Source organism: Sinohyriopsis cumingii, unplaced genomic scaffold, assembly GCF_028554795.1.
Source record: "Sinohyriopsis cumingii isolate HCF-2022 unplaced genomic scaffold, ASM2855479v2 utg000646l, whole genome shotgun sequence".
In the NCBI taxonomy this organism is placed as follows: Eukaryota; Metazoa; Mollusca; class Bivalvia; order Unionida; family Unionidae; genus Sinohyriopsis; species Sinohyriopsis cumingii.
The window spans coordinates 1,566,397-1,586,739 of record NW_028315921.1 but is presented as its reverse complement, the minus strand read 5'-3'; the positions used below and the strand labels follow the sequence as shown (position 1 = coordinate 1,586,739).

The window sequence follows — 20,343 nt, the reverse complement described above, 5'->3', positions numbered from 1 at the left end:
AAATTAGTTTAATTCTGTTTAACTTTCCTTGCATCAAGTATGTAAGTTTTAAAGATCCAATTATTTCACAGATTCAGTCATATTACTTTGGTTCGCCTTTTAAATCAATATTGATCCACGTGACCGGATGTAAAATTGCAAACAGTATGATTTAAAAAAGAGACTGCTTGTAAGAACATACTCTATAAGTCAATAATAAATGAATACTCACATATATTCATATTTGTTGTCTTTATCTATCAGTCACTCTTTCTAACTTAGCAGCATTTTATACTCGATTTTAACCAGACGTATGTTTATGTAATATACGTATGCGAACACACATTCATTCGAGGATATACATACAAATGTACTAGATGAAAGAAGACAGACATACATACAGACAGATAGACAGATAAGTGAGAGCCACAAATGTCCTATACATGCATAGTGTGTCTAACATCGATATTGCTCCAAACTGTATACTCTAAAATTTTCAACCGTTCAAGGAAATGAAATTAAAATAATCATCAAGGAGACTCGTACGTGCGCCTGTCTGTTCAAGCGTGGTTGACATTTGTGCATTTTGAAAATACTCAAGTTATTTCATGAAAAATATAATGAACATTAATAGAAAAGCAACAGTCTAAATCAACAATAAAAAACCTTAAGAAGTTAGAAAAAAAATTTTCGTTGTCCTTCAACCTCCATTAACTGCTATGATTGAAGCTGTACAAAATAAACATATTTTCCTTATTCTTCAAGCGAGATAAATTGCAAGAACTTTTTACACAGCGATACGCTTTCGCACAATCAAATAATACAAACTAGAGCATAAGGTAGTATTGGAAAGATAATGAAGTTCTGAAATGGGCAGATAATATTTATTTGAAAGCTGGGAGAAGCGCAAGTTAGTGATAAAAAGAAAAGATGTAAAAATAATTAATCAAATATTGATAGAATTTCTTTTTAAGATAGTGAGATATCGATCTTGATTGCATAATGTGAGTGGTCTGTCACATTTTTTTGACCTACATCTGCCATCTTAATTGATTGAACTATCCGGAAGTGAGTTGCACCGATATGCCCTCTGGTGTTTTCAAGGGGAGATACTAACCGTGAAACCCCCTTAATCTAATACAGCATGTACCGTGTGTGGAGAGTTTCAGGTGAATCTGAAGCGTACGTGTTTTTTGAGAGTTATTACGTGTCAGCATTTTTCAAAGACATGTATTTAAATTATTATTAGAATGAAGTCGAGGAGGTAGTTAGCATATTGATGTATGCTCTCAGAAAGTATATATACTTTCAGTGATTGCAGGACTCCAAATTCAGTGTTTAAATTCGTCTGGTATAAAAGTAGTTTTTCTACTACATTGACTTTTTTTTGAATGACTAAAGAACAATGACCCAACATGTTTCAGTTAATAGACAGAACGGTAGTTTTGGTAGTCGGTTTTATTTCCATTTTTGATCATCTATTCAAATTTATGTTGCTTTATTTTCATCAACTTAAAAGACACACTGAATAATTACGTTGATTTAAATCAGTATGAGATCTTTCAGAGACAAACTATGTAAAATATATTTTATTTTTTATGAGCAAAAAATCATTAAAATACAATGCCTCGAATAAGGAAACTCTCATGAAACATAGGAAACTCTCATGAAAATACTTTCTTGACAGTTGTGATTGATAGATCTGGCCTATTAAGTTTTTGCTAACTGTAAATTTCTTTCTAAGAAAATTTCAATTGTTTACACAGAATTTATTAATAAAGGGTATTAAACAGGAATTAAATATACATGAGGGACAATGCATAAATGCTGCTCTTGTATTATGTTTAATGTATGTCAGTAGTTCTAACTGACACAATTTAATACCATCATGTCATGCTGGCATCTATTAATCATGAGTGACAGTTCTTGTCTGGGGAGGGGGGAGTAGACTGGAGTCATGCTGAGTCGACCTTGATGGGGTCATTCTCCAGCTAATTTTTAAAAGCAAACATTTCGGGAAACCTCTACGAGTGATTACTTATCACTGACAAATCACCTCTGTCACCGTGGGCTCGAGTCTCGGGCTCAGCCAACGTGGGTGTGTAAGATTGCCCACGTGGGTCGGTGGTTTTTCAAGAGTTCTTCCTCCACCATATATACTGGTCGAAATGTATTGCCAGCCCATCATGTGCTGAACAACGGCGTTTCAAACCACAACAACAGATTTCGACACTTAACATCATAAAAACGCATTTATGCCAGATTGTGTTTTGAAATTTTGTAGGGATTCCATAATTTAGAAAAGCCAATGTGTATAGTAAATCACATCCCTTTGAAATTAATATAAAACATTAAAAACCTAATCACCATGTCTTTTCTAGTATCGACTGTGAAACTGTTTAAACAGGCCCGTATCGAGGATGGGTGGGCTGGGGGTTTCAGGAAACTCCTCATCCAGGCTAAAAGAAAAACGTACACACAGACAAACACAAAGACACACACACACGCACACACACACACGCGTACGGACACTGTCACTTGAAATTTTAAAAAAAGGTTTATTCTTACACACGTTTTTGGGTTGTATGCACACTTTGAGTAAATAGACACAGGGACCGTTTGAAATTTTGCAATCTCCACCAAACACTTTGTAACCTCCACCAAACACTTGACCTGACCGGCCCTGTTAATTATTAATCTTTTATTATGTACAGATTAATATCTCTCTCTCTCTCTCTCTCTCTCTCTCTCTCTCTCTCTCTCTCTCTCTCTCTGGAAGTTGCTACCATAATTGCTTAGCACCTATGGCCAATTCTAGGCCTACCAGCGTGGTCCCGCTGTTAGTAGTTGGCATCATGCATGTTAAATATTGTTAGTCAAAGTGTGGGAAATGTTCCCTCTACCTAAAGTAAACAATAGGACCCAAAGTATCTTAGAAACTACTAGCAATTAGCAATATTATCCCATGTAATAAATCTGTAAAATATCTTATATTTGAATGTATTAGTAATCAGCTTTCTTATTTAAATTAAGGGGCCCCGAGTGGCCGAGTGGTCTAAAGTGCTCTCCGTTACGGATCACTGCCATCTCACCTCTGTCTGCGTGGGTTAGAGTCCAGGATTCGGCCAATGTGGGTATGTGAGAAAGCTTGCCAGTAGCTTCTCGTTGGTCGGTGGTTCATCTCGGGGTTTTCCCGGGTTCTTCCTCCACCATTAATACTGGCCGCCATGCATAGCCTATCGTGTGCTGAAAAATGGCGTTAAATCCCACAACAACAACAACAACATTATAATTAACGGTGGTTGAACCCGGATTTTGGAAATGTCGCATGAAAAATATTGCTCTGGTGACGAGAAATATGTTGAAAAATGTATTGCTTCCTTAACTCTCCAAGATCTAATGAGAAATAAAATGCAGTAATGTGTATTGCGCTAAACTAACCATCGCAATTGTTACACTGTGTTTAATGCATGACAACAGTCTTTAAATATAGTTAATTGAGAAATGCACTCTGCATTTGTCGTGGTAAAATCTGCAGAAAGTTTCCGAACAGAGTTTTTACTATTTTTACATAAAATGAAACATTCTGCAGCAGCAAAAAAACTTAGTAAGAAAAATTATTTATAATACAACATTTTTCATTGCAATTACATTTATACATAAGGTGAAGAACATGCTGTCGCGTCACATACTCTGTGCATTTTGTTGTACTTTGATTTGGATACTCTCTACAATATTCGCGCAAACATGCCGAAAAGTAAGTTTCGAATTAGAGCAATATTATCCCAAGATTAACCCAGTTTTAAAACCGTACCCTGAAACTAAAAGACAATTATATAATGTTTTGCGTCAGATTTGTAATTCTCTTTGCGGACAGGGAAAATCATGCTTAGTCCTTCTTGAAGGCGGAGAATAGAAGGCCACAAGCTTCGCAGCACGGTTCCAGGCAACACTTGATATACATTCCGTATACCTTCTTCGTGTATCCGCAGTTGATATTGAGGATCTTGAAATTCGGCGTGTAGATCCAGATGTGGATGAAAGAGATGTAGGCGAACTCACAGCCCAATTGTGCGGCAATACAGAGTCCGCAACACAGAGTATGAAGCTTGTAGCAGCAGTTCTTCCAAAAGTTGAAGCAAGCGTAGGACATTGTCCATACACAGTCAATACTGTGCGTGCTCTCAGGCTCGGCTAGGACATCCTCAAAATGACACTATAAAATAAAAATCCAAATTAATATATTTGTTCCTGTAATATTGCCAAATTTTCATTCCTGCAAGTACCGCCATGAACATAATGCATTTATAACACCATCCTTACACTCATAGCTAACCCTACCATAAATTTCTCTACATTTCCATTATCCGTCACTCTATAAAAGTTATAAAAAAAATAAATTCTTTTGTTCAAGTAGTAAGTAAATGGTTTTTTTTTTTTTTTTTTTTTCAGGCTAAGAATATGAAGACTAAAATTTGGTTTCACTGACTCTACCCTGATCGATTTCGTAGTTTAATAATTATTGGTAGTTAGAATAGAAATAAAATGCAGTGATGGAAATTTTTTATTTTGACTACGTAACGTATGAACCAGTTTCATTTTCATTCTAATAATAACGAAAAAGAAGCTTTCGAAAATTTACTAACTTTATTAGCACCATGTAAAACTCACGTCCAGGCAAATACGATTGTTATGCTAGAAATTCTGAAAAATTATGAGACCTGAATTCCATCACCAAATAATTCCTTTTAAAAAAGTCAAACCGTGAATGCTGCTATCTTATGAATGGTGAAAAAAGTTACACACACACACACACACGCACACACACACGCGCATATATATATATATATATATATATATATATATATATATATATATATATATATATATATATATATATATTCATTCGTTTATATAGGGGTATTTGGTTATAATGAACAGAAAAAGAGAACAATTCTACTAACAGCACTATAAATATATTAATTAGGTAAACACGAATTGCAAAAATTGAATGTCACAACATGTGAGGTGTAAATATCTCTCCAAACATATAGTAAGCCTTTTTAGTTGATATATTGGACATTTCAATTATAAAGTGAAAGTAAATTCGTTATAAGATAACAGATTTAACTTGGTTTCGTAAATTACTGATATGGTAGTTTGTTTTTTTAAACTGGAGATTTCCCAGTTTAAATTTAAATAAGTAGATGATTCGGAGACAAATAGCTGTTTAGCACGAAATGTGGAATCCACCAGGCACTTCAGCGAAATATTTGCAATAATGAATTGAAATCAAAACTCAGACTAGCATTTGTTCCTCTTTAACATTTGAATCATTCATTGGAATTAGGTTCAGTAAACTGCATGATCGGCCATTATTATTGGGATACGTATATTTTTAAATCACATGTTAAGTTGTACTATATAAAATTCTTACCAGTAAGTAATCGTTGATATTGTTTGGATCTCTGTTGATAAGATCAACTTCCGATCTGTCTCCCATCCTGCAAAGTTGCGAGACGGGATATAATGGTGTTTTATAATCAGAATCGGCAACACGGAATGAAGACTGATACAACTTGATCTTTTTTATACCTTTGTTTCAATTTATTTCCCGTCGTCATGGGAGCTCATGGAAAACTTAACGACACATTGAACTGAATTTCTTTGTGTAATTTAGATATATTTGTACATGCATTAGCAGCCTGATATCTTCAAGGGCATCTCACGAGATAAAATCGTGAAATAAGGACAAACTATTCAAGAAATTTAATTAAATCTTTGATTTTCAGCGTTCTTGATTAAAGTGTACAATTTTTTCCCTGCCATCACCAAGACGTGTCATAACTCTAATACATGGCTGTTCCACCTCCTATATCTGTTTCATTGATATTTTCTCATAAAAGTGTCGTTTCAAAATTGCATTAGTTTTCTATTATTTAAAAGCGTCTCCCATTTAGTACCTCTTCCTGCACTCACTGTTGTCACTGATAACACTGGACAACAAATTTTTACAAAAGTCATGTTACTGAAATAAAATTAGTCAATTCTTATCAATTTTTATGTGCTGAACACGAATATGACAGTCAAATTGCAAAATTGGCTCTAGTTTTTTTGTAATCTGCAAGAAATTAATGTTTACATAACGAAATGCATTCCAATAGTAAAAGGTCAACTGTAATAGCCTACCTATAAAAAATCAAGTCATTGACTACATCTTAGATTTCTTCGCCTGTCTCTTGTACAGCTGTTCGGGAGCATCTCTGAGGAGTGTCCAGCAGTAGTCAGCCAGCATTGTAGTGGACCATTTTCCCTGGTATCTTTGTTCCATTGTTGCGATATCTTGATGAAAACGTTCGCCGTGTTCATCACTAACAATACCACAGTTGCTAGGAAAGAAATCCAAATGGGAATGAAGGAAGTGAATCTTTAGAGACATATTGCAGCCAAGTTTCTTATACTTCATCAACATGTCTTCTACTAGTTCCTTATAGTTTTCTGCCCTAACATTTCCGAGGAAGTTTGTAGAAACTAGGCGAAAAGCATTCCATGCTTGTTTCGCGTCACCTTCCAGCAAGTTGTTGAACCGGTCATCTTTGAAAAGCTCTCGAATCTGAGGACCCACAAAAACTCCCTCTTTAATCTTTGCTTCGCTGAGTCGAGGGAATTTTTCATGCAGGTATCGGAATGCTGGCAAAGTCCGGTCAATGGCTTTCACGAAGTTCTTCATCAAACCTAGTTTGATGTGAAGGGGTGGTAGCAAGATTTTCTGAGCCTCAACCAGAGCTGGGTGTTGGATATTCTTCTCTCCAATGGCTACATTCTGCCTGTGAGTCCATTCCTTCCTCATGTAGTGCATTTCCCTTGCTCGGCTATCCCACTCGCATAAGAAACACATGTATTTTGTATATCCTTGCTGCAGTCCCATTAAAAGGGCAACTACCTTCAAATCACCACAGAGGTGCCAGCTGTACTTGTTATACTCAGTGGAATTCAGTAGCTGCCTTAAGTTATCGTATGTCTCTTTCATGTGGACAGCATACGCTACTGGAATAGATGGAAGAATGTTTCCATTGTGCAAAAGCACAGCCTTGAGACTCAGTTTCGAAGAGTCCACAAATAGTCTCCATTCTTGTGGGTCATGAGTGATTTTTAAAGCATTCATGAGGCCCTCAATATCGGAACAGAATATCAGATTACTTTCCTTTCTGAAGAAAGGCTCCAATTGCTGGTGGCGCTTTCGATATGCAGTAATTGTGACATCTTCTTCTAGAAGATTTCATTGTTGGAGTCTTGATCCTAGCAATTCTGCCTTGTTCTTTGATAAGTCCAAATCACGAATCAGGTCATTTAGTTCTTCCTGTGTTATTCTGTGTGGGGTTGATGATGCACCACAGTGAAAATCTGGATCACTGCATGCTGATGGACCAGGAGAAGAACAGGTCGACTCACCTTTGTCTTCGTCAGATGAATCAAGAGAATATTCTGCTGGAGGTTCTGGAATAGGAAGTCCCTCACCATGTGGAACTGGTCTCAATGCAGACGGAATGTTTGGGTAGACTATTCTCGACTTCTTTCGCTTCGTTATTCCGCCGGAAAGAGGAGGAACCAAGCAGAAGTAACAGTCATTTAGGTGGTTGCTTGGCTCTCTCCACACCATTGGGACTGCAAACGGCATTGATGACCTTTTGCAATTCAACCACTGTGAAAGCTGTGTTGTACATGTAGCACAGCATATATGCGGAGCCCAAGGCTTGTCTTGGTCACCAACCTTGCATCCGAAGTAAAGATGATATGCCTTCTTCACTTGAGAATTGATACTTTTCTTCTGGTTGGCAAATGTCACTTCCCCACAAATATAGCAAAAATTGTCCGCGGTATTAACACACTTTCGAGGCATTACTGTTCTTTATTGTACGTAAATGGATAAAATAATAAGTTTTATGTAACAGTAGCTTGAACTGTCTCGCACAACGTCTAAAATATTTTAAATGCTGAACCTATCTGATTGGGCTTTATATAGTACACTGCTTACGTCAGCTTCAGCAGCCGCCTGGCATTAGTATAATAGGCCTACACATGTATAGTACACTGCTGACGTCAACTTACTTCAGCAGCCGCATGGCATTAGTATTGCATTGCATCAGAAAATGATGCAATCAACTGTGGATGATGTGAGCATGATGGTATTATGCAATGTTACATCATTATTCCGGATGTTGCTGCAGTCCTACTGGAGAAATTTACACAGTGAAACATAGAAAATGAGGTATATGAATATCTTCAAAACGAGAGCCAATACAAATTTTTCACGGTTATATTCGTGTTCGGCACACCAAAATACTACAGATTAGGGCCTTTTCAAGTCAGTAATGATTTCACTGTTGACCAGTGTAATAAGTGTCTTTGTTATTTTTAAGGCAAGTGTACGTGATTTGTTACTTTTGCCCACTGGGAACTTGATTTGTTTATCTTAAATATTGTGTCGAGTGTTTCTTAATCTTCATCCCACTGTGAATTTAACAACGGCAATTCATAATGTGGTTTTTATCAATATTGTGAAATTTACAATGTTAGGGACTAGGGACTATTGGTAATGCACAATGCAGTACAGGTGGGTGGGAGGTAGTACTCTTATTTTGAAGAAATGGTTAAAAGATCATGGTAATATCAATGCCCCATCTGTTTCAATTAAGTATTGTGCAGTATTTAGCAATCATTATGTTAAATTATAAGTTGTAATAAATTAGTTTCCTACATTTGGTCCACTATTTTTGATGCAGTGTACAGCAATATGAAGTCTGTATGCAGTGAAAATGAAATGACTCTGACACTTAATGAATAATTCATTTAGTGGCAAGAAGAAGAGTATTTTAAATAAAACTTGGAGAGAATGAACGTGAGCTATTTTCTGCACGTACTCTTTGCAAATAAAATGGATTCTAATTAGTTCAGAACAACCGTGACAATAATTTCTAAAAACGTATGACGGCCATATGCAGCATTTTATGATGACGACAATAACACAATTCTCAATATAATTTGGTAATAAATACTATAATGACAATGCCAAGTACAACATTATGATATTCCTCAAAATGAAGAGTCTGGAATATTCATATTTTCTGCTGCTCATGTCGTACTGTACATGCTGAACGATCCATTGTACAAATATTGGTAATTCAGTTGTCTAAACTTTACTAATTATTTAATTTTGAGTTAAAATCTCAAACAACTTTCTTGGTATCATAATAATGGATTCACGGCAAAATGTACACAATATAAGACATTGGTCTATTAATTTCTTTTTATTTAGTCCATAGGCCACATTAAATTGCTTCCTTGGGTTCTGCTTTCTAAAGCATCTTGGCAAATGTTTACACTGTAAAATGATAAAAACAAATTTATCCAGTGTTCAAATGTCATACACAAAGAACACAAATAACGCGTAATTACAAATACAGTAAAATGTCACTAAATCATTACTAACATGCACGTAACTAATTGCACTACTTACGTGTCAATTCTTTACATGGCCTGTTCGATATATAATACAACGCAGAGAAGAACATGGATATATTCAAGCATGGATGCCATATTCATCGTCACTAAGCAGGATGTTGCCTTATACCTACTTTAACAATCGGGATTAGTGACAATCGTGACATCCACCATCTTGGAAAGTATCCAACGGCTTGTATATCTTTACATTTCAGTTTGTATGTTATAAGTATGATTTCACGCTCAGTGCCTGTATCAGATTATAACATATTCTAATTGTTAGTAGTGACATTTGGCCAGAACATTAATCCCAGCATTCTGGATATCCGATACCAGAGACTGTCAACAGGTCCGGTTCTGTTGTGTATCTTCTCATGGCTAATTGAGCCTCGACTAGTCATACCCTTTGATAAGGCAAAACTGTTAAATTAATTAAGATCCCTTATCTCTAACCCCTACTAACACAAGAGCAGAGTGGTAAATCAGGCAGTTATGGGCTTGGTACTGTATGGAACACCGGCTTTTAGTTTTTGTGAAGATTGTAGCTTTATTTTACATAAAGTTGCAGGACCCTTTCTTGTTGTTTGTGTGTCCTTTTAACCCGAAGGTAAACTTTTGGTGGCAGCGGTACGGACTCCAATAATTATATGTGAATTATTTGGAATTTTTCAATACGTTGTTATGGTGTTTGACAATTCTGAAAGCAGTGAATTCAGCGAATATGTGTGCAATATTAGCAGTGACTGGTTATATTGTGTGTACAACGTAAAGTTGTTGATTGCTAAGTGAAAAGTGTGTATCACTGTAACGAGTGTAAACGTATAAGCCCAGAAATTCATATATAAGAAAATCTAGTCCAGTGGCTGTGAATACCGCGATAGAACTTACAGTACGTACATATAGTTTGTCATTATGTCGGTTGTTGATGACGTCGAAGTCGAGGGTGCAACGGTTGCTTCAGGGCGACCACGAAGAAAAGCGGCAGGAAAGGATTTGATGGAATTTACAGATAATGAGATCCCGGAGTATGAATAGGAACTGAACATTGAGCACACGCATCCACACAAGGAAATAAAGCGAAAACCTGGTGTAAAGAAACATGAAAGAGATTTGGAGTTAAGACACAAGGAGCTTGAATGGGAAATGGAAGAGAGAAATTAAGATTAATAATGAAGCGCATGCAAATTGAAATAAAAAGAGTAAAACATCAAGAAAACGCGACGGAAAAAAAAAACATCTTCAATGCCATTTAAAGTACAGCTTCAGGCATATGACCATGAACGAGGAAAAAATATTGTAACTTTCCTAGCAGAGTTTGAATCAACTGCAAAACATGCTATATGGTTTGACGAGTTGAACGTGTTATAGCTAAGAACTCTTTTGACAGGTGAGGCTAGATATGTTGCAACTCAAGCTTGTGGCAATTACCTGGAACTCAGTAAAGGACTGATTGATCGCTTTGGAAAGAGACCACATGAACATTTCACTGCGTTGGTGAGCATTAAGAAGGAAATCACCGAGATGTAACGTGGTCTGATGGCCAGGATTGATCAGCACATAAAGCGTTTCTTGGAGGATCGTGACCCAATTATTTGTCTTCGTGAGGACTTTTTCTTGAATACCTTGTCACAAGATCAAGCACAGTGGATTAGGAGGAACAAGACTGCTCTAGTCCAGTTGTAGAGGCTACGGAATATTATATTACCACCAATTTACAACAGCAATGGCAGAGGAATAAGTTTCGTCCGAACATAAATGTGAATAATAAAAAGATGAATATTCAGAACTTAAAAGGACTCGTCGATGAGATGACTGTGGAAAATACTCACCAATGTGAGGATGATGATAAGAACGAAGTTGTCAACAACAGCATCGACAGAGAAGATACTGATCAGCGTGATGACACTGAAGTTGACAAACTTTCAGCAATGAATGCGGACATGCTGTCGCAGCTACAGATTGTAGATATTTCACTGCAAAGTATTAGCGAGAAGTCCTTTGCTACTCGTGAAGATGATGAGGAGGAGCCAGTGACATTCTTCTGGGAGAATGATATTTTGCTGCGGAAATGGGAATCTGGTGATATTCGCGTGGAGGGGAGCAAATTGTTGTACGAGCAATATTACGAAAAATGGTAATATTGCTGGCACATGATGGACCCCTTGCGGGTCACATGGGTTTGGAGAAAACAACAGAGAAGATTCTCCAATAGTTCTTTTGGCCTGGAATGTTTTCAGATGTAAAATGATATTGTACATCGTATCATGAATGTCATATGACAGCAAAATACACTGCAGGTGAGAAAGCATCAATGGTTTGCCCACCGGTGATAACTAAACCGTTCTTTAAAAATTGCAATGGATATTGTAAGACCGTTATTTAGAACGAAGTCTGGACACAAATACATTCTAACGGTGGTTGATGATGCAACGAGGTATTCCGAATGTAATAAGATAACCGGGTAGGATTTCGGATTTACAACAGGAAACCTTTGATGGTGATACAAATACAATATTTAATAACGAACGACTTTAATGAGCAATTAATTATGAATAATATATGCGTGTATATGATCCAAATATTGGATCAATTAACATAAAACGCACGAATCTAATAATGAAAATACAAATAAATGACCTTACACAGTACAAGGACAAGAGGTGAATGATTCACAGTGGTTACACAATGAAAATATTAATGTGTTTTAGTAAAACTAAATGTAATATTTTACTCATATAGTAAAATGTATTCGCTCGAAAAGGTGAAATTATGTAAACAAAAGGGACAAATAAAAATTCTCTTTACAGTCCCAAAACCACACTGGGTTTTACAAACCCCCAAAAATAGCCCACGGCTAAACGATTACATGTATTGAGTTACGTACTCCGTCACCAGCACACTCAGCTACCAGTCACACTGGCAAATCAAGCCGTCAGTATTCCAGGTTGGTCAATCAAGCAATCAGCGCCAACCAATCTCAGTCAGCAACACCCGATCACCTGCTACTCGGCCAGCAACACCGCTTATTCAGCTGTACGGCTGTTATGGTTCAGCTTCACAGCTGATATGGTCGACTTCTATGGTTAGCTCTGGAGCTGGCACCACATCGACTCCGATCACTTCGATAACTCGGATCGCTCCGGTCAATCGGGTCACTCTGGTCGTTCGGGTCAGTCCGACCACTCCGATCATTATCGTCATTCTGTGATCGCTCGGGTCCGCTTTACAGCTGTAGATCTGCAAGTCCTTTAAGTAGACCGCTCACTGACAAGACGTTCCGTAATGTGAAGATTTAATCTTACGGTGAGGCATTTATACACAGACGAAGTCATCATACATTGTCTGTGTGCTGGAAGCATTCGGTTTTTCTCATCGAAAGCACTTCACACGTGCGGCATAGGACGAACCGAACTACAATATACTTAAATCACCCTCGGGTATCGTTGTACACAAAAAAAACGAAACCCAAGTACATGTATTTAATAAATAAAAGGATTTATACAATTCCGTGACACTGAAGCTTTTCCTTTGAAGGATATGGAGACAATGAGTGTAGCTAGAACACAGTTTGCGTTATTTAGCCGTGTTGGTTTTCCAAAGATCTTATTGACAGACAAAAGGACCAATTTCACGAGCACCTTATTGAAACAGTTGTATGAGCTATCGGGTATCCGTGGAGTTACAACAACGCATTATCACCCACAGGCGAATGGAACGGCAAAACGTTTTAACGGGACGTTGAAGTCAATGTTGCGTAAGTTCTGTACAGCCAACAAGAATGAATGGAATGAAATGTTACCATATTTGTTGTTTACATACCGCGAAGTGCCGCATGATGCGATTGGATTCTCATCCTTTGAGAAAGACCCAGTCGTGTTGCATGGTTGGCCCAGTAGAGGTCCAAAGCCGAATGTTCGAGGCATGATTATAGGAGAAAACGATGTCAGTAAGAAGTCAGCTGTGGAGCATATTGTGAATATGCACGAGGAGGTGGAAGACGTCGGAATTCTTCTCACAGATAAACAGTTGAATCGCCAAAAGGAACATCAGGGTATTACAGGTACGATCGTCACAGGAAAACAAGAGAATTTAGTCCAGGGAATGAAGTCCTTATTCTCTTGCCTTCAAGTTCGTTCAATGTGAAGGCACAATGACAGGGACCTTATCGTGTGGTCCGAAAGGTAAACAATGTTAACCACCAGGTATCTGTACCCGGTAGGCGCGGTAACGTAACATATCATGTAAATTTACTGCGTGGATACAAGCGAACTTTGCTGCTGACGACGCAGACAGACGAGAACGATTAAGTGGACAATGATTTTCCACCAACAGCAGGTGAAGGTGATGCTGACGTCAAGATGGGTGTAAATCGGGCACAAGAGCAACGAGAGGATATTATAAATCTTTGTCTTATTTTACGTATTTAGGCTCCAATAAACAGTAACACAAGAAACAACAGCTTTGAAAAATATAATAATTTATTTCCCTGGAAAACTACTGTAAAAATGAAGAAAAAATATGAAGTTACGGTTTTAAGAATCAAATCCAAAAATAATCTAAGAATAATCCACGAATAAAATTTTAGAAGTCCTAATAATAAAGTCCCGACGAAGAATCCAAGATGGAAGGCGATGACGTATGTTGTAACCTGTACTGCGTTGAAGTTTATAGTTCTTTGTAGAAACAAGAAATATCACTCCGGTTCTGGAAATGCGAATAAATTTTAAAAAGAAATGTCTTTGTTCAAGAATTTCGTATGAACAGACGTATATTTCCAGGAAGAAAGAATTAATCGTTTTGAATCCAAATAATTCACCTTGACATCAAATGTTATATGCCCAGACTGTGATTATTTCTCGACCACGATGGTTTAAAACTTAAAGTTTACGCCCCGGATAAGGGTCACTTGATCATGTTTGCATATAAATAGATCACATAGCCCCTGTGTGTCCTTGAAAATACCAATAATTTTACTCCAAGAATAAAGGTTGTTTACTTCACTAAAAACTATTTACAAGTCTAGGATCACGTATTCAATACAGCCTCGATCTCACTCTTTTAAAATCCCACAGTAAAAATAAATCTAAACAGATAGCTTATTCACGTGACTGTTACTTATTTTGAATTAAGGTCAAGAACCAGGTCAGCCTTATGTGTTTATTAAAATGAACAGTCAAGGTCAAACTATTTTCTGGAAAACGTACGAGTTCCTAATAAACAGAACTTTATTATTTGTGCATATAATGAAATTTAAAAAAGGAGAAAGTTTTTAAAACTTACAAACAATTAAATCAGATACAAAAATCAAAAATCAAATATACATAACATTTGCGACAAATTTCAGGATGGTCTAAGCCAGACAATGGGCGGTGAAGAACATGCGGTGGCCTAAATAAGCCAGAAACTTCTTCCGCTAGGGCAGAAATATGCAACTATGGAAAAAATATTTCGCGATCGTGTGGGCGATTGATTCGTTAAGGTATTTCCTGTCAGGGACAACATTTGAAATCGTGACTGACCACAACACACTGACATGGTTAAATCAAATGCAAAGCGAGAATCGGCGTCTGCTTAGATGATGTTTGGCACTCCAGCCTTATAACTTCATTATAAATCACAAATGCGCATAGCAACATGATAATGCAGATGGATTATCGGGCATGCAACTGAATTATGTAGGAATTAAACGACAAAAGATACTGGCGTGCTTAGTACACTTCAAAGGCGCCGAGAAACCCACTGAATAGCTCATGGTTCCTGTATTGTTCGAATTTCAGTGTGTTCTGTTTTTTTATTCATAAGGAATTTATGCGGACATAGACGGCAACCAATTTGTTGGATTTCTTCTATTCTGGATGGTCACTAATGGAATTCAAGAATTTTACAGAGGTTAATAGTAGTGGCTCTAAGTGTTATGCATTTTAGTAGTAACGTAAGCTTTATGCAAGTTTTATCATTTTACTGATGTACCAAGCAAGCAAGTTATTTTTATAAAAACAAAATGTTGTATCGAAAATGTAAAGTTTCCTCGTAGGAAGGGAGGTGTTGTAAGCATGATTTCACGCTCAGTACCTGTATCAGATTCTAGCAGATTTTAGTTGTTAGTAGTGACAGTTGGCCACAAAATTAATCCAAACATTTGAGATATTTGATTCTAGAGACTGTCAACAAGTCCGGTTCTGTTGTTTATCTTCCCATGACTAATTGAACCTGGATTAGTCATGCCCTTCGATAAGGCACAAATATTAAATTAATTGAGATCCCTTATATTTAACTCTTACTAAAGGAAGAGCAGATTGGTATAGCAGGCAGTTATGGGTTTGGTACTGTAAGCAACACTGGATTTTTAGTTTTTGTGAAGATTTTAGATTTATGTTACATAAAGTTGTAGGACCCTTACTTGGTGTTTGTATGTCCTTTGAACCCGATGGTAACACAGCACCGACCACAACTGTACTTTCAAAATGGAAAGTTTGATATCCATGGGGTTATAGGTACCAAGGGACCGCGTTGACTGTAAGAAGTCCAATATGGCAGACCCCATTATCTGGCATCGTGATAATTCCCACGTGCAATATATGCACGATTTAGTGTATATGAAAAATGTAACGCTCGTTGCATCTGATTATTCTTCATGCAACAAGATAATTGCAATGTAATCGGGCAATACTCCCCATCCACCAGTTAGGCCAATTTATATTACCAATAACCCATAGCAACCGCCTAATCTAACCTGCATTTGATAAATTTAATGACTAAAATCTGGCCTGAAAATCCTACTGTAAGTCACTGAAATGGTGAAGTGGTTGACAAAACTTCAATTTGCACCATATTAAAATTCTTTGTTAGATGAATTAATATCTTTGAGAGATTCGCAACTAAGCATTACTTATATTTTTCTTAGCTTTATGCATATTTGTATGTGTGGGATAGCATGCTGTTCGCCTATGGTGGAGTACTAGGTTCGATTTCCTGACCGAGCTTAGCTAAGTGAAAATAGAAAGTATGCATTACATTTCTCAACGAAAAGTTTCTTGCATCTGTCATGAGATATAAATTTACATTTTAGCAATAGTAAATTGGAATTGTTATTATGTAGTGAAAACGATTTAAATGTTTTGAATATCCATCCGTACAGCTAATCTCAGTGATGATATTTAAACAAACAAGCAAATAAATGAATACATAAATAAGTGAAAATAGTAAAGATCATTTTTACATGTATACGTTTTTGTGAAGATGGAGTATTGGCAAAGACAATTTATATGTCTGTGGGTAGGTGGTTCTTACCGAGGCTTTCCCGGGTTCTTCCTCCACTAGTTATACCGGCCGCTACATATAGTCTATCTTGCACTGAGAAATGGCGTTATTCCCTAACATTAACAACAGTAAAACTCACATCTGGAGAAAGTAATCGCTATAAGCAATAGATGGTAATTTTTTAAACTGACCAGCGAATAAAATCAAACTTATATCTCCTGTTGATTTTTGTTTAAACAATATTCAAGAGACTTTTGACGCCTTCATAAAACTGGAGCCACAAAAGAAATGGATCAGTCTGATACTAAACATTAGGTATATAAATAGAAGAGAACAGAAGACAAATTTTATTTAGCGTTAAAGTGCAAAATCATTTTATAAATACAGAAGTGAGAATGGAAACAAATCTTACTTCAAACGATAAGGAACATAATTCTATTGAATATTAAATATAAAATGTATTACATGTGGTTAAAAAGTCTATTAAATTTATATAAAATGAAAAGATAAAATTCTGATCAATTATATTAGTCCTATAATTCAATTTCATAACTGATTATTTATATACAATGAATTATTTTCTGACCTTTTCTTGCTGCGCCAAGTATAGAAATTGGACAATGCCTTTAAGATTTTTCTGGAGTTTCCAAACTTACTGGCTTGAAATTTGTCAATAGTCAGCCAAGAAAAAATATCGTGGTCCGTATTTTCTTTTCATTTTCCTGTAAAATGGACAAACAAGCAGAAAGTGATATTCATTTTTGTAAGCGCTTGCATTATACATATTGCATAGTTGCTTGTTCCTTAACACTCTCATGTAACGATCCATTTCTATAGTTTTATGATATCGCAGAGCATGCCCATGTTTACTTAAAAGTTCTATATTTTATTTCACCGACTTGAATCAGGATATCAAATAGAATTTTCCATGTTTACTTAAATGTTCTATATTTTATTTCACCGACTTGAATCAGGATATCAAATTGATTTTTCCATGTTTACTTAAATGTTCTATAGTTTATTTCATCGACTTGAATCAGGATGTCAAATTTATTTTTCCATGTTTACTTAAATGTTCTATATTTTATTTCACCGACTTGAATCAGGATATCAAATTGATTTTTCCATACTCAGAGGATCTTAGATCGGTTACAAGTGATTTCAATTGAAGTGCCCAATTTTCCCTCATTATACGAGTTGCCGTTATTCACATCGCTTATGTAAGTCATTTGGTTGAAACTGTAATGGTTGTATGAAGAAAGATAGCACGGATCAATGTCTTTGTCACATTGTTGATGAACACCAATAATAATAGAGCAGAAAACTGTTATTATCTTTGATCTTAATGAGAAGGCAGGTTATGAAAGATATTTGGATCGAAACCGTATAATAGTTTTAGTATCGATTATTTTCCGAAAAATAAAACACAAAAGCAAATCATTAATAAGGCTCTGTGTGTGTGTGTGTGTGTGTGTGTGTGTGTGTGTGTGTGTGTGTGTTGAAAAATATTGACTCTGGTGACCTTACACAGCATACATGCCGGGGACACGCCTCGAAACGTGCACTTCCCCATTTAGTAATAGCCGACCTGCTTATTGAAGATGGTAATGATGAGGACATAACAGGATTCAAATCAGGTATGTAAGCCTGGACAAATATGTACTACATGTTTTCATTTTAACACAGAAAAAAGATCTGTTATTTGATTATTAATGAATAGTCCACCATTCGTAACACGAATTACAAATTAGACAGATCGTGAACAAAGAAAAACTATTGTCGGCTTTGCAAATGTGGTAAACACCATCTTTATTTTCGAGTAGAATGATAAGATTTATGTAGTAGTTCATCAGAAAGGTTAGAACGGGCAAGAGACTCTAGACTTTCTGATCTTCTGGCACATTTTATCTTTAATTCATATGAGATTCTTCTCCGTGTCGAAAATAAATATGTCGCAAAAATATGAAAGCTTGAAATGTAGTTAAAATATGATTAGAATAGAAAACGTTGTATCGAAGACGGATGCTGTCTAATTGTAAGCATGTGAGGTATGATTTTTTGAATTTTCATTAAGAATTTGTAACAATGATGATTTGGTAAGTAAATAATAATGAAAACCTTTCCTTTTCCACAATCTGCAGCGTTACTGTTGATCTTGAGCTTATTTGACATAATAATAGCTTTTAGTGAAAACTCGTACATAACACAAGTGATGACATAAAACATTTTTCATAATTATATTGAATTTTGCGTTTCTCAGTGTATCCTAACTGGTTAAGTATTTTGCAGTACAAATAATGTAAGTCAAAATAATTATGATTCATGCTGACTCAAAACAAATTTCTCGAATATTTCTCCCTCTTTCTTCCACTGTTTTTTCTTTCTTTCAATATTTCTTTTATTTATCTTCATCTTTCCTGATCCGTTTAATAGGTACTTTTCAGAATATGTACATTTTTACTAATCTCTTTCTTCCTTTCATTCTATCTTTATTTCTAGCTTAATTGTCGTTATTCTTTGTCAGAAATTTTCAAACTAATTATTTGGTGCTCATACATACATACATACATACATACATACATACATACATACATACACATACATACATACATACATACATACATACATACATTTGAGGGGCAGTGGGTATACAAACTGTGAAAGACGATTTCGTGCTCTTATTTCATAGAAAACTCAGAGATAATGAAAATGCTAAGGCTACAACATACATACGTACCTACATACCTACCTACCTACCTACACACACACACACACACACACACACATGCATACATACATACATACATACATACATACATACATACATACATACATACATTTGAGGGGTAGGAGGTAAACAAACTGTGAAAGACGATTTCATGCTCTTATTTCAGAGAAAATTAAGACATATTGAAAATGCTAAGGCTACAACATACCTACATACCTACCTACCTACCTACATACCTATATACATACCTACCTACATACACACACACACACACACACACACACACACACACACACACACACACATACATACATACATACATACATACATACATACATACATGCATACATACATACATTTGAGGGGCAGGAGGTATACAAACTGTGAAAGACGATTTCATGCTCTTATTTCAGAGAAAATTAAATACTGAAAATGCTTAGGCTACAACGTTTCCCAAAAATTATAAACGTGTACATAATACAATAAATGAAACGCCGCCGTTTAATCGAACCAATTCGAAGCATAACATATCCTCCGATCTGCACGTTAGGCTTACAGCTAACACATACACACACGTATGTATGTATGTATGTATGTATGTATGTAACCCATAAATGGACCTGCCTACTCGTAACTTTGAAAATATAGATCTATTCAGTTTTCCAAGTGAACAATTAAGTATGCATACACATTTAATTGCAAGTGAAAGAAAGAAATTAAAGAAATAATTATTCGATTGTATTAAACACTGTCGATACAGTCCTGTGGCAAAAATGAATGCTAACTCACCAAGAGGGCAGATGCATAAACCTTTCGAGAGACTCGCTATCAAATTAGATTGATCTTTTTCACCATTCAAAGAGTCAAATATATTG

The 20,343-nt window shown here is 36.1% G+C and overlaps 1 protein-coding gene across 1 annotated transcript; it reads right to left on the bottom strand.

The window, feature by feature from the left end:
- Window positions 1–849: 849 nt before the first annotated feature.
- LOC149773540 (caveolin-1-like) lies at window positions 850–17,436 on the bottom strand. The gene is made up of 3 exons (XM_089946391.1): window positions 17,327–17,436; window positions 5,417–5,483; window positions 850–4,195 (listed from the first exon to the last, which is right to left on the bottom strand). Exons 2-3 carry the CDS (start codon window positions 5,480–5,482, stop codon window positions 3,869–3,871), a joined length of 393 nt encoding a protein of 130 aa, XP_089802517.1. The 5' UTR covers window position 5,483; window positions 17,327–17,436; the 3' UTR covers window positions 850–3,868.
- Window positions 17,437–20,343: the final 2,907 nt, after the last annotated feature.

Excerpts from the sequence above, each read along its gene's own strand:
- LOC149773540 (XM_089946391.1), bottom strand. The coding sequence starts at position 5,482 with ATGGGAGACAGATCGGAAGTTGATCTTATCAACAGAGATCCAAACAAT. Across the intron at positions 4,196-5,416 it reads ATATCAACGATTACTTACTG|TGTCATTTTGAGGATGTCCT; the intron begins GTAAGAATTTTA and ends TTTATTTTATAG.